The sequence below is a fragment of the Malus domestica genome, chromosome 06 (assembly GCF_042453785.1).
Source record: "Malus domestica chromosome 06, GDT2T_hap1".
Taxonomy (NCBI): domain Eukaryota; kingdom Viridiplantae; phylum Streptophyta; class Magnoliopsida; order Rosales; family Rosaceae; genus Malus; species Malus domestica.
In genome coordinates, this window is record NC_091666.1 from 26,336,044 (window position 1) to 26,350,053 (window position 14,010).

The 14,010-nt window shown below is 40.6% G+C and overlaps 2 protein-coding genes across 4 annotated transcripts; one reads left to right on the forward strand and one right to left on the reverse strand.

Moving 5' to 3' along the window:
* Positions 1 to 5,493: 5,493 nt before the first annotated feature.
* Positions 5,494 to 9,452, reverse strand: LOC103437481 (pentatricopeptide repeat-containing protein At5g61990, mitochondrial). The gene is made up of 2 exons (XM_008375948.4): positions 6,063 to 9,452; positions 5,494 to 5,936 (listed from the first exon to the last, which is right to left on the reverse strand). The coding sequence occupies exon 1, from the start codon at positions 9,366 to 9,368 to the stop codon at positions 6,288 to 6,290; it is 3,081 nt and encodes a 1,026-aa protein (XP_008374170.2). The 5' UTR covers positions 9,369 to 9,452; the 3' UTR covers positions 5,494 to 5,936; positions 6,063 to 6,287.
* Positions 9,453 to 9,560: 108 nt separating this feature from the next.
* Positions 9,561 to 12,127, forward strand: LOC103437482 (uncharacterized). 3 transcript variants are annotated; one of them, XM_008375951.4, is made up of 4 exons: positions 9,561 to 9,745; positions 9,962 to 10,248; positions 10,798 to 10,986; positions 11,866 to 12,127. In XM_008375951.4, the coding sequence occupies exons 2-4, from the start codon at positions 9,985 to 9,987 to the stop codon at positions 11,947 to 11,949; spliced, it is 537 nt and encodes a 178-aa protein (XP_008374173.1). In that variant the 5' UTR covers positions 9,561 to 9,745; positions 9,962 to 9,984; the 3' UTR covers positions 11,950 to 12,127. The 3 variants fall into 3 exon arrangements, with proteins under 3 accessions (XP_008374173.1, XP_008374174.1, XP_017188188.1); XM_008375952.4 differs by having other exon boundaries at positions 9,600 to 9,745; positions 9,967 to 10,248; XM_017332699.3 differs by having other exon boundaries at positions 9,604 to 9,745; positions 9,934 to 10,248.
* The last annotated feature ends 1,883 nt before the right edge of the window (positions 12,128 to 14,010 follow it).

Consider the following 14,010-nt stretch of genomic DNA (forward strand, 5'->3'; position numbering starts at 1 on the left):
CTTTGCAGCTGCCGTCGTGATCATCTTGAGGTGTTTTCTTTCGATTTCTCCGTATTGATATTTGCAAGATTTTGTCTATCACAATTATTGCTTTGTGGTACTTCTTGCTGAGTGATTCTTGAGGTGTTTCTCTGTTGATTTCTTGATCTATTGATTCTTGTTCTTGCATTATGGTTACGGCTGCACAATTAGCCCTCACTCAATCTCCAATTTCGTCGCTTATACCTAGTGTTGGAAACACGGTGACTGTGAAATTGGATGATTCCAATTATGTTACTTGGAATTTCCAGATTTCTTTGTTACTAGAAGGGAATGGAATTATGGGATTTCTTGATGGCACCATTCCTTGTCCTCAGAAATATACTGAGTTGGAGTCTGATGATGAGTCGATTGTACATAATTCTCCACTGACTGATGCCTATCAAGTTTGGCAAATTCATGATAAAGCTCTTATGACCTTGATAACTGCCACACTATCTACTGCTGCTTTATCTTGTGTTATTGGATGTCGAAGCTCCAGTGATATGTGGAATCATTTGAAAGAAAGATTTGCTCATATGTCTCGCACTAGTATTGTTCAACTGAAGATTGATCTGCAGAACATTAAGAAGGGGTCAGAATCGATTGATGCTTACTTGCAGAGGATTAAAGAATGTAGGGATCAGTTAGCTATTGCTGGTGTTGTGATTTCTGATGAAGATATTGTGATTGTGGCTTTAAGAGGATTACCTACAGACTACAATACCATTAAGTCTGTGATTCGGGGCAGAGAAAGTTTGGTCTCCTTGAAGGAACTTCGGTCTCAATTGAAGGCAGAGGAGTCTACTTTGGAAGAAGGTCTTAAACAACCACATTTAATGGCAGCTATGTTTGCTAATGCTTCCAACACAACTTATGAAACTGGTGGATCTTCCAATTCTCGTCCATATACTGGAAACTTTGATCTGGGTTCTCATACTGGTCCATATACTGGTGGTTCTTCATTTTCACCAATGGCTCAGTTTCAACAATTGCCATTTCCCAATGGTCAGGTTGCTTTTGTTTCTCAGACTGGTTCTGGAACTTACAACAATTTTAGGGGGACTAACTATCGAAACAAGGGTAAAGGGAAAAGGTTTAACACTGGTTTTCAACAACCTTCTGGACATCAACACTTTGCTCAACCCTCTCTTCCGTCACAGTCTCAGTTTCAGAATTCTGGATCTCAAATGGCTTCGGGACAATCTTTTCAACCACTGCTGATTTGTCAAATATGTGATAAAAAGGGCCATGTAGCTTTGAACTGCTTTCAGAATGGCTGCCAAATCTGCCACAGAAAAGGGCACACAGCTGCCACTTGCTTTGACAGGAACAATACTGGATCTCTGCCTATGTCTACTTTCTCCTCATCTCCTATGATGTTTCCGCAGCATTCATATTCTTAGAATTCTTCACAGTTGCAGCCCCATCCTCACTCTTCACCTTCATTTTCATCTCCCGTGCAGCATCCTACTATGATGTCTTCATCACAGTATCCTAATGGAATGATGTCTCCTCCCAATAATTCGCAGGCTGCTTTTACTGCACGCACTAATTTCTCACCATCCGCCCCCACACATGAGTATTGGTTGCTGGATTCGGGAGCAACTAATCATATGACATCTGATTTGTCAAATCTGCAAGCTGCTACTCCATATGCTTCATTGGAAACTGTGACTGGTGCTAATGGTGAAGGTTTACAAATTTCTCATATTGGTCAAGCTTGCTTATCCACTCCTTCTCATACACTCGAGTTAAATTTTGTGTTACATGTTCCACAATTGTCACAGCACTTACTGTCTATGTATCAATTATGCAAAGACAACAATTGTAGGTGTATTGTTGATGAGTTTTCTGTGTGTATCCAGGACAAGGTCACCAACAAGGTTCTCTATCAAGGACTGAGTAACCAAGCTGTCTATCCTCTTCCACTGCTCAAACCACCAAAGACTAATCCTGCAGCTTTTCTTGGACAGAAAATAAATGATTCTCTTTGGCATTGTCGATTGGGTCATCCCACCAATTCTGTTCTACAAGTAGCTCTTAGTAAGTCAGCTATTACTTCCTCTTGTAATTCCCCATCTCAAACTTGTACTGCTTGTCTCCAAGGCAAGTTCACCAAGTTACCTTTTCCTGTAATGGCTTCCAAATCTTTTGTTCCACTTGAGGTCATTCATACGGATGTATGGGGTCCATCTCCTACCAAGTCTATAGAAGGGTATAGCTATTATGTGTCGTTTATTGACGAATGTACCAGATATACATGGATTTTTCCCATGAATAATAAAGCTGCTGTCTTTGAGATTTTTGTTCAGTTTCATGCCTATATTCAAAATTATTTTTCTGCAACTGTCAAAGTTTTGCAAAGTGATGGGGGAGGGGAATATGTTAGTACTCGATTTCAAAACTTTCTCACCACCAAAGGCATTGTCCATCAAAAATCTTGTCCATACACTCCTGAGCAAAATGGTTTAGCCGAAAGGAAAAATAGGCATCTTGTTGAAACTGCTGTTACATTACTTCAAAAAGCCTCTCTTTCATCTAAGTTTTGGTTTCATGCATGTGCCACAAGTACATATCTTGTTAATAGACTACCTACTTCCGTGTTGAAGATGCACTCTCCATTTGAAGTGTTGTATAAATCCCCACCTACACTTGATCACTTGAGGGTTTTTGGTTGTGCTTGTTACCCTTCCTTAAAACCTTATCGAACCAATAAACTTGATCCTAAGACCACTATGTGTATATTTTTGGGGTATGCTGCTCAATATAAGGGGTATATTTGTTATGCTATAAGTGATAATAAACTAATTGTCTCTAGGCATGTTTTGTTTGATGAATCTGTCTTCCCTAGTACATATGGTCTGTCTTCTTCATCCTTCAGTTCTACTGTCTCTTCTGCATCAATTCCAGTTTCGCTAGCTCCTCCTACTACCTTTTCTCATCCTCCATTTATTCCAATACCATTTCCACACATATCTTCTCACCCATCAGTTACTCAGTCCGATTTTCAGCAACTTGGTGATCTTGGTTCTACTGGAGGCAATTCTGCTTCACGTTCTGCATCTTCATTGTTGCTGTCCGAGTCTCATCCTGATGTAACAAGTTCTCAAGTTCCAGATTTGCAACATGTTTCTGTAGTCAGTTCTAATACTCATCATATGCAAACAAGGTCCAAGTCAGGGATTTTCAAAAAGAAGGTTTTTTCTGCTGTTGTTCACGAAGATGTCAAGGAACCTCAGTCTTTTAGTATTGCTGCTCGATCATCTCAGTGGAGACAAGCAATGACAGAAGAGATGGATGCTCTTATTAAACAGCATACATGGACTCTTGTTCCTCTCCCATCTTATAAGAACTTGGTGGGTTGTAAATGGATATATAAAGTCAAAAGAAATCCTGATGGATCTGTGGCTCGGTATAAGGCTCGTTTAGTGGCCAAGGGGTTCTCTCAAGAAGCCGGCCTTGATTACTATGAAACGTTCAGCCCTGTGGTTAAGCCTACTACTGTTAGGTTAATGCTCTCATTGGCTGCAACAAAGGGCTGGAAACTTAAGCAGTTAGATGTTAAAAATGTGTTTCTGCATGGTTTTCTAGATGAAGAAGTGTATATGTCTCAACCACAAGGGTTTATTGACAAGGATCATCCAGATTTTGTTTGCAAATTAGAAAGGTCTTTGTATGGCCTCAAACAAGCCCCTCGTGCTTGGAATGCAAGGTTCTCGAGCTTCCTTCTCGGTTTGGGCTTCACATCCTCTTATGCCGATCCTTCCTTATATGTAAAACGTGATGGTCCTTCCCTTGTTGTGTTGCTGTTATATGTTGACGATATTATACTCAGTGGTGATGATGATGTACATGTTCAGTCTGTGATCAGTCAATTAACCAGGGAGTTCGATATGAAGGACTTAGGGGTCCTCCACTACTTTCTTGGGCTGCAAATTGAGTATCAACCTCAGGGATTGTTAGTTCATCAGTCCAAATATATCAGGGACTTGCTGCATAAGGTACATATGTTTGACAGTAAGCCATGTACCACTCCCTGTCATCCACATCAAAAGCTCTTAAATCATGGTAGTCCTCCATTCCATGATCCCGGTCTTTATAGAAGTATCGTCGGGGCATTACAGTATTTGACTTTCACTCGCCCTGATATAGCATATTCTGTCAATCAGGTATGTCAGTTTATGCATTCTCCTCTTGACAGTCACTTTGTTGCTGTCAAACGCATACTGCGGTATCTCAAAGGTTCTCTGCATCTTGGTTTGTGTTTTCAACCTGGTAATTTGGATATAAGAGCTTACACAGATGCTGATTGGGCTGGGGATCCCAATGATCGACGGTCAACCACTGGTTTTGTTGTGTTTTTAGGTGATAATCCAATTTCCTGGAGTTCCAAGTAACAACATACAGTTAGTCGTTCTTCAACTGAGGCAGAATATCGCGCAATGGCAACTACCACTGCTGAAGTTGTGTGGATTCAACAGTTACTTCAGGATCTATCTTTATCTCCTTCCACAACTCCTTTACTCCATTGTGACAATATATCAGCCATGGCTTTAGCAACCAATCCCATTCTCCATTCTAAAGCTAAACACATAGAAATAGACTGTCATTTTGTGCGGGAAAGAGTGCAGCAAGGCACCATTATGTTGCAGTTTGTTAACTCATCTGAACAGTTTACTGATATTCTTACAAAGGGTCTCTGTTTTCCTTTGTTTAGTTCTCATTGTAACAATCTTATGCTAGCCAATGCCCAGCATAAAATTGAGGGGGAATGTTAGGATAAAAGATTAGTATTGTTTTACATTGCCAGGTGTCACAATTGTATTGGGAACTCTAGAAGTCAGTTATGTGTCATTGTATTTATAAGGATGTATGATGTAATAGTTGGATATAATGATAATACAGTTTCTCTCTCTACATTCTCTCTCGTCGAAAGCTTTCTTGAGTTCTTCATAAGTTCTTCTTCATAGTTTGTTATCAGCGTTATCATAGCGGAGATGAGGATGCTTCGTGGGATGTATGGACACACGAGAAAGGATAAGATTGGGAATGAGGATATTTGAGGTAAAGTAGGAGTAGCCAAAATTGAAGGAAATATGAGAAAAAATCGGTTCCGGTGGTTTGGACATGTGCAAAGAAGGCCTACTGACGCTCCGGTTCGAAAATGTGACTACGGAACAGAGGTTCAGGGCCGAAGGGGTAGAGGAAGACCTAGGAAAACTTTGGAAGAGACCCTAGGAAAAGACTTGAGTACTTGGATCTAACGGAGGACATGACACAAAACCGAGCGCAATGGCATTCTAGGATTCATATAGCCGACCCCACTTAGTGGGAAAAGGCTTTGTTGTTGTTGTTGTTGTTGAATTCAATCTGTCCAGAAACACCAGCAGCTTCAGACAGCTCTATCATCTGCAAATTTGCATAACGGTAATTAAGATTTAATACGCCAACAGCTGAGATGCATCATGAGTATTGAGTAAGACGCAATTTAGTCGTTCATCAAATCTGACTGTTGAGATACAAGAAAGTAGAACGTTCAAAACAGATCCTCTTTACATTGACTCGAAATGATTTTCTTTCGTATCTAATCTGCATTCATTCTGTACAATACAAGGGCACTTGCTACGTAATATCAGACGTTATTAAGGGGAGGAACTATGAAGTTCTAAACAAATGAGCACGAAGAAGCAGAAATCTTCCAGCATGAAAATATCAGCCAACTAAGTTGCTTCTTTCACAAGCAAAATTGCAAGGTCTGTTACCTGTACAACCACCTCATGACATTGCTACCTGATCTTGCTTTTATCACCCATCTTTGTATCATCTGAATTAACCCACAACACTGACCTTCGAGTGTACTGACTACTTTGTATCCTCCCATTGCTGTCCCTTCCCCATCCTCTTTACATCAACATCTGTTTCAAACCAAAAAAGAAAGTTGCACCAAGTATTCACGAGGTTAAAATTAAATCAACCGAAACATTCCAAACCATTATGCAGTAAACTATTAAGTTGCACAGGTAAGAGGTTCCCTGTCTAACCATTGAATCCACAACTTTGCTTTATCCCCTAGGGAGAACACAATCACTGGTCCAGAATGAGGAAGCTGCGCATTGGCAAAAGCAGACCTTTTCCACCACCACAACTTGCTAAGTCCACCCTCGAGCCAGCATTTGAATTTGGTTCATGAAGCAATGAATAGGAAGAGAACCAGAAATTCTGTCACAATCAACTAGACTTGTGCCTGATCGCCACCTTTTCTTGCTTCAGCATATTCCGGAGCTAGCCTCACTTTGGTCCTCATGAATTAAGTCATCTAAACTGGTGGACTGTGAAACCCATCCAAACCTAAGCATGCTCTCAAAAATCCTTGCTGCTTTCTCCCCATTCCCTAATTTGTAAAATCCGTGAACTAATGTGCTGCATGTAGCAAGACTGAGCACAAATCCTTGTTCTCCCATTTCATCAAGTGCCTTCATTGTCTCAGCAAATTCTTCCCCTTGGAATAGTGTACCTGTCAGTGCATCAACCACTACACTGTTCGAGATTGCACCATTGACCAAAGTTTCATCCACCAACCTTAAACATTTTACCAAATCACCTTCTTTGCAATAAGCATCAACCATCATACAATATGTAACTTCATTAGGCTTGAGTCCCCTCGTCACCATGTCCTCAAAGAGAGCAAACATCTTAAATCTGCTTCCCGTGCTATTGTATCCGTGTAAAAGTGAAGCATACATTAAAACATCTGGCGTCATATTCCTTTTCTGCATTTCCAGAAAGAGCTGTTCTGATTCTCTCATCAATCCCTCTTTGCAGAGGGAAACAATCAGAATCGTGTACGTGACTTGATCTGGTGTCACATGCTTATCCACCATATCTTCCAACAACTGTTTAGCTTCAATCACCCTCCCCAATTTGCAGAAGCCATCAATCAATGCATTGAAAGGAGAAGTGGCAGCAATGCCCTTCCCCACCATACCCCGAAATAAAGACAGGGCCTTCTCCAGGTCACCTGCCTTGCAGCACCCATCAATGAGGATGCAGTAGATGAAGCTATCTGTAGGGATCCCACGTAGAAGCATCTCATCTAATAACTGAAATGCCTCGGTTATATTTCCGGATTTGCTATATCCGTCCATCATTGTAGCATAAGTCACAGCATTAGGAGACAAACCCTTTCTGGAGATTCCATCAAACAGTTCTCTGGCACTATCAGTGTCACCTGACTTACACAATCCATTAATCAAGGCGTTATAAGTAACAATGTTTGGATCAACGCCTCTCTGGCACATCTGTTCAAGAAGATCGAAAGCCTTATCCACATTTCCCTGCTTACAAAGGCCAGATACGAGAGAGCTGTAAGTAAAAACATCTGGAACCAGATCCTTGCCAAGGAGCTCGGAGAAAATCCCCATTGCTTCTTGAATTTTTCCATTCTTTGAGAGACCATGAATAATGACACTATAAGTTTTGATATCTGGGAGCACCCCTCGTCCAAGCATACACCTAAATGTAGAATATACTTCCGTTAAGTTACCCTCTTTGCAGTGCCCTTCAATCAGGGCTGTATAGATAACATCATTAGGAGCTATACCGCAACTCAACATCTCCTGGAAATACGTATTCGCAAGTTGCATTTTCCCCTCCTTACAGTACCCATGAATAAAAGCCCCGTAAGTATACACATTAGGCTTTAATCCTCTCTCAACCATTTCCACGAAGTAAGTCCTGGCTTCGTCCATTTTCCTGGCTTTACAGAGGCCAATTATAAGAGAATTGTAGCAAAAGGCATCAGGCATGACCCCCTTTTCCGTCATTCCTTTTAGTACTTTGATTGCCTCTCCAAATTTTCCCTCCTGGACGTGACCTCTAATTACAGTTGTGTAGACAACAGCACCTGGCTTCAAACCTCTGCTAGTCATTTCCTTCAAAAGTTGATTAGCCCCTTGCATATCTCCACACCGGCTTAGGCCATTGATTATAGCTCCATAAGTGTACACATTGGGTGCAAAGTTCCTCTTCTTCATCTCGTTAAGTAACTCACAAGCCTTGACCATATTTTGCTCTCGACAATACCCGTCAATTAAGAACTTGTATGTCTGGGCATTAGGTCTAGTGCCCATAACATTCATCTCATTCAAGAGAGCTTCTGCCTTCTCCATCTTACCAATTTTAGACATCCCAGAAAAAATTGCATTACATGTGGAATCGCACAACTTAAAGCCACGATCAATTGTCTCATCTTTGATCCTCAGAGCCTCTTCCAAGTAACCTTCTTTCATCAACCCATCAATCAAGGCAGCGTAGCAGGTGTTGTCAGGACTCAAACCTTCATCATACATGTATTTCAACATCAATTTTGCTTCTGTTGATCTCTTCTGTCTGCATAACCCATCAACAAGTGCCGAATAAGTATACCTATCCGGGACCAATCCCTTCTCAACCATAGACTTCTTTACCGCTAAGGCTTCATCGACATCCCCAGCTCTACACAAACCACCAATCACCACATTATAGGTACTTAAATCTGGATTACCACCCTTCTCCTCCATCTCAAACAGAAACCTCTTTCCCTGCCCGGCATTCCCTGCCCTACAATGGGCATGGATCACATTGTAATAAGTGTAAAAATCGGGTTTCATTTTCGCCCCTAACATCCCATCATACACCTTCCAAAACAACTCCATTTTATTACACTTCAACAAATCATTCAACAGAAAATTGCAGCAATCCAATCTTGGCAAAATCCCAACTTTCCTAAGTCCCAGAAAAACATCAGCAGCCTCATTCAACCGCCCCGCCGCCATAAAAGCTCTAATCAGAATCTCAAAAACAATCTTATCAGATCCATCACACTCACCATCTCTAAAACAACTAACAACAGAATCCAAAACTTCAAAAACCGGTTTTCGGGTCTTAACCATTCTATCTAACACAGCATTAGCCTGCTCAAACATCTTGGAATTGCACAGAACAACAGCAAGAATCGAAAAGGAATGCAAATTTTGGGGAAGACCCAGATGGGTATCGGTCCATAGGAAGAAACTGAGGAGGCGCTTTGGGTCACCAACCTGGTGGTTCTGCTGCAGAACGGCTCGGACCACATGTGGGTTCAGCTTCCTGGGGAGGTGCGAGGAGTTGAGAACCAAGTGCCAGTCGCTGTGGTTTCTGAGGATGGTGGAGATTTCTCTCACTGTCTCGTCATCGTCCTGTTTGAACGTCTCTGATTGCTGCGAGGTGGTGGTGCAATATTTGATATGAATCGCAAGTCTTGCTTTTGCAATACCAATTCGATTGCTCAGATGAAATGCAAAGAGATTTCCATGAGAAAATAACCCCATTTTTTCCTGATAACCCAACTTGTGAGCCACTCAGCTATGGCAATGGAGGCATGAGAGCAACACAAAGTCATCTGACCAGGGTGAAATGAGTAAGAGAGAGAAAGAAGAGAGATTGTGATTGGGCTGGACTATTTTGTAAAGTTTTGAACTTTGAAGCCCAATTCAAAAACCCAAATGAACCCAAATGGCCATGTACTTTCTTCAGCTCCAAATTCTCATCTGCGGTTGGTTGCAGCTGGGTTCCCTCCTCCTTCTTTCTCCTCAAAGCTTCTTGAACTCGTAACCTCCATTAATGCACTGCAAACAACAAACCCTCCTTTGAATTCTGCAGAAAAATCCATGGATGCTCTGTAATTTTCCTATCTAATCAACATCAGGTACATGCTTGCTCAATCTGTTTTTTCAAAGTGTTTGATGGGTTATGCAATTTTGGATCGTATATTTAATGGCTAATTTTCTTTCATTTATTTTGTTCAATGGACTTTTGTCTCCTTTTCGATTCATGAAGTCATGAAGTGGGTATTATACAATTTGTTCAATAAGAAATGTGAAATTTACTTTGAAGCTTTGGTCTTTGAACTATTGCTGCATAGGAAAGTGATAGAAGCCAGCGGGTATGAACTGGGTGAGGCAGAGAGTGCTGTGGTCAGTTGGGAGGCAGGGGCAGAGGCGTTTGCTGCATACTTACGATGCGCCGAGCGAAAGCTTGAAGATGAAGATTGCAGAGTTGGGGAAAATGAGGAGGAGGAGAAGCTCAAAGAAAGATAAACATTCGGTGTTCGTCGAGGTTCCGGAGTCCATGACCTACCTCGACACAGCCACAATGCCCCAGATTCTCACTGCAGTTGGCATTGCCCTCTTCGCCAAGCTCCTCATGATGGTAAGAAAAATTAACAACATTTTTCTATCAATGTTTCCACAACCCCATTTGTTTATTTGCTTTCTGTTTCCTAAATTTTGTTGCTTTATTGTAATCTCCGAATAGAAATCGCATCTTGTGGAAATTTTGATTTTGATGATATTCATAGCTGTCTTTTGCACACTGCATTGTTCTGCCATTGTTAGTGCTGCTTGTGTATTCCAAGAAAATAATGGTTTCCTACTTGTTTGCACGTTATAAATGCTTGAGAATATTAGTTTCTCGTACCAATAAAAAGGATTAGATCAAGGCCGAAAATGAGATAAAAAAGATTAGATCTTGGAAGTTAAAATCTTGTCTTCTTACCTGTCACTGGTCATGTTTGATTCAAAGGAAGATGAAATACGTAAATGAATTATACCTTGTTGAAGTGTAGAGCTTTTTTGTAAAGGTTTTATTTTCCGGACAATAGAGGGAATGGCTTACCTTGTTTGATGTAGGTAATGTTTTGGATTTCGTTGGTTTTAAGTCTATATAGTGACTTATGTAACGGCCTCTCATCGCTGGCAGTACGATGACTCAAGGTCCCAAGAATTGATTGAACGCAAAATAAAGAATGCTCCTGCTGAGCAAGGCACTGTTAGGATGCTTTCCCGAGAGGAATGGGAAGAAATTCGTGAAGTAAGACCGAGGACTCCATTTGAATCCAAACTTGCTCGTCCAAATGCACGCTTAAGAACTGGAGAACCATTACGCATGGTGAGGCATAAGTTATTTTTTACTCTTAACCAGTGCTACATATTTGTAACATTGTTTTTGCAGTCTTGGTCTTGCTGATCGTTGGATAATAGGCTAGGATCAGTCTTGTTTTCCTACATCAAATTGCAGTGTCATTTTGGTATATATGCAATGAAAAATGGTATAGCATCTCAAGTTTTATAACTAATGGCACCAGCTGATGTTCTCCCCCAAGCTGCCATTTACAGAATTTGAGTCTAGTTTTAGCGGGTCTGCTTATGCACATGAATGTTAGGTTACTGCTGGTTTTTCTACTGCACATTAATGTTAGGTTGCCGCTGGTTTTTCTAATGTACATGAACGTTACGTTACTACTGGTTTTCCTAACATACGTGAGTGCTTTAGCAACCACGTATTTTTATTTTTCGTTTTCAATTGGCCATTTAGCACTTGGATATTTGCGTACCTAGACTTGCACTGGTGACAAATTTGCTGACATTTTCACAAGTTCTGAACCATATATTTGCCTCTTGATCTGAGGAGTTTAAGTTGTATCATGTTTCTCACCCTTAATAGCTTCCAACCGGCGTAAAATTTTCTGTTGCGACCTTGCTATGCTTAACTGCTTTAGAAAGTATCATCTCTGTGATATTTTACTTCGGTGCTTTTTGTTTCATAATTTGGTTCATTGCCGACGGGAAGGGTCTTACACTGCACTAGAATGTAGAAAACCATAGATCTTAAATATTTTGATTTTAATGGATTTCTCTGAAGGAGCATAAGTAGGAAATGTACATTCCATTGTCCCGAATGAAAACGGTTTGATGCTTTGTACATCTGCTACCCTTTATGTTTTACTTCCGAGCAGGAAATAAATGTTTGTTCATACGTTTCTCGCAGGAGGATGTGAAGGATTGGACGATAGATGTGCTGACAGATGCATTTGCTCGGGTTGAAGAAAGCGTTAGACACACTTCCAAGTGACTTGTTCCCCATCTTTTGACCAGAGCCGGCCCTGAGATTTCAGGGGCCTGTACAAAAATGAATTGGAGGCCCTAAAAAGTATTAAGAATTTTATTTTTTTATTTTTTTGTTCAAAATAATAACTTTAGTTTTCAATTGAGCTTCTATAAATTCTAATAGCACAAACAAATTTAACAAATCAACAAGTGGAAAGGTGGCGCATTGTTTTTCCTTAACTATTTAGAGGGTCAGGGTTTGAATTTTCATGTTATTGTGTGGAATTTTTATATTATTTTGTGGAAGCTTATGCATTTAATAAAAATATAAACTGAAAAAATGATGAAGATGAGTTTCAAACCCATCCCCTAAGCCAATGTAACAATTCCACTTGCGCTAAAATTGAGGTTTGTAAGATTCTACACATACTACTATATATACGTAAATGCATGCAAAATTGAAAAATAGGAGGTTCTTCCGATTTGGGGCCTTGTGCGGTAGCACCACTTGCACCCCCTCAGCGCCGGCCCTGCTTTCGACTATGTAACATAGTGAATATCGAATTTTTTTAATCAAGAGTCATACACATAGCCTACATTGGACCAATTCTACGTACTTACGAGCCTCCAGAAGATAGCATCTATGAGTTGCTTCTGAAAGGATATCTTGCAGTCATGTGGATTCGATTTCTGGTATAATTTTGTGATGCTTTAATGCAGAAAATATACTTCAAAGAACCACCACAAAGCAATGGTTGCAAAGGCAGGTGGTAAAGGATGCAGTCTGCTTGCACGTTCCATGTGATGGTAGCCAGAGCTTGCAGAGGCAAGTGTACGATTTTGTTCAATTTGTTGGGCCTACTTGCTCTGTTATGTTTGCTTTCTAAAGGCAAACTCTGATATCTTGGGCCGCAGCTGATCAAATATTATCTCATTTTCCTATCTTCATAGGAAAAAGCAAAACCTTTGGTACCACCTGAGATGTGACTGTGTTAGTATTTCAAGCCAATCACGCAATATCATGATTTTTAACTTACTCAAGCAATGCGTGATTAACTTGTGGTACAGCCACAGTTTTGTATGGAAGTCTTATATTTGATTAAGAGTGGCGACCCCTGCACACGATGTCTTATATTTGATTCACCACCCTTCTCTTCTGATATTAAGTGATTAAGAGCACTTATCTTACGCATGGGTTTTTTTTTTTTTGGGTGAAACAACTAATTCTATTAAAGACAAAACACACTAATACAAAGTGATGCAAGTTCGAAGACAATCCACAACACTGAAGTAAAAGTGCAGCCCATTACAAAAGTAAAGTAAAAAAACAAGCTCCAAAAGCGAGTCCAAAACAATGCCCTAATTGAAACCCTAGATTTGGAAACGAGAGTCAGCCTCCTCCACCAAAGTACCAACACCACCATCGCTAAGCCGCCGCCATTGGTAAGAAAACCCAACGAAGCGAAAGGATGAACAGAAAATGGGGTTGCGCAAGCCACTTGCGCTAAAAGCCTCCCATAATCCTACCAAGTAGTGTGAATTGCACTTTAGCAGCCACAGAAATCCAAAGCACTCCTTCAACCGAAGTCCATGGAGGAAGAACTCAAGGAGCCGAATAGCCGAACCTAGTGCAAATATTCGACTCTCCCTTCCTTAGTATTGTTTTATCAAAAAGTAAAACGTTCAACCCTCGGTTGCCAATTACGCCAAATTTTTATCATTACAAATGATATTACTATTCTAAACTACCAAAGAGAAGAAAAAGATTATCAAAACAATCCACGACTTGCTCGGTGAGTACCAATTATGCCAATTGAGTCGTAAAGAATCGGAAAGCCAAGAATGTCAGTCTGCAACATCTTTCACTGGGTTTTTGTGTTTGCCACTACCCTTTCAAATAGAACTCAATTTTTGCCCTTTCAAAAAGTGCAAGTCGATATGTGTGTTCCAACTCGTTACAGGAAAAAAGAGATTTTATTCAATTTTTAGCATTTGGAGTGCACTTTTTAGTACAAGAACTAGAACTTGCTCCTCAAAGGCCACTCGTTTCTCAATTGAGATTGTGGGGGCAGTGATGCAATTTACA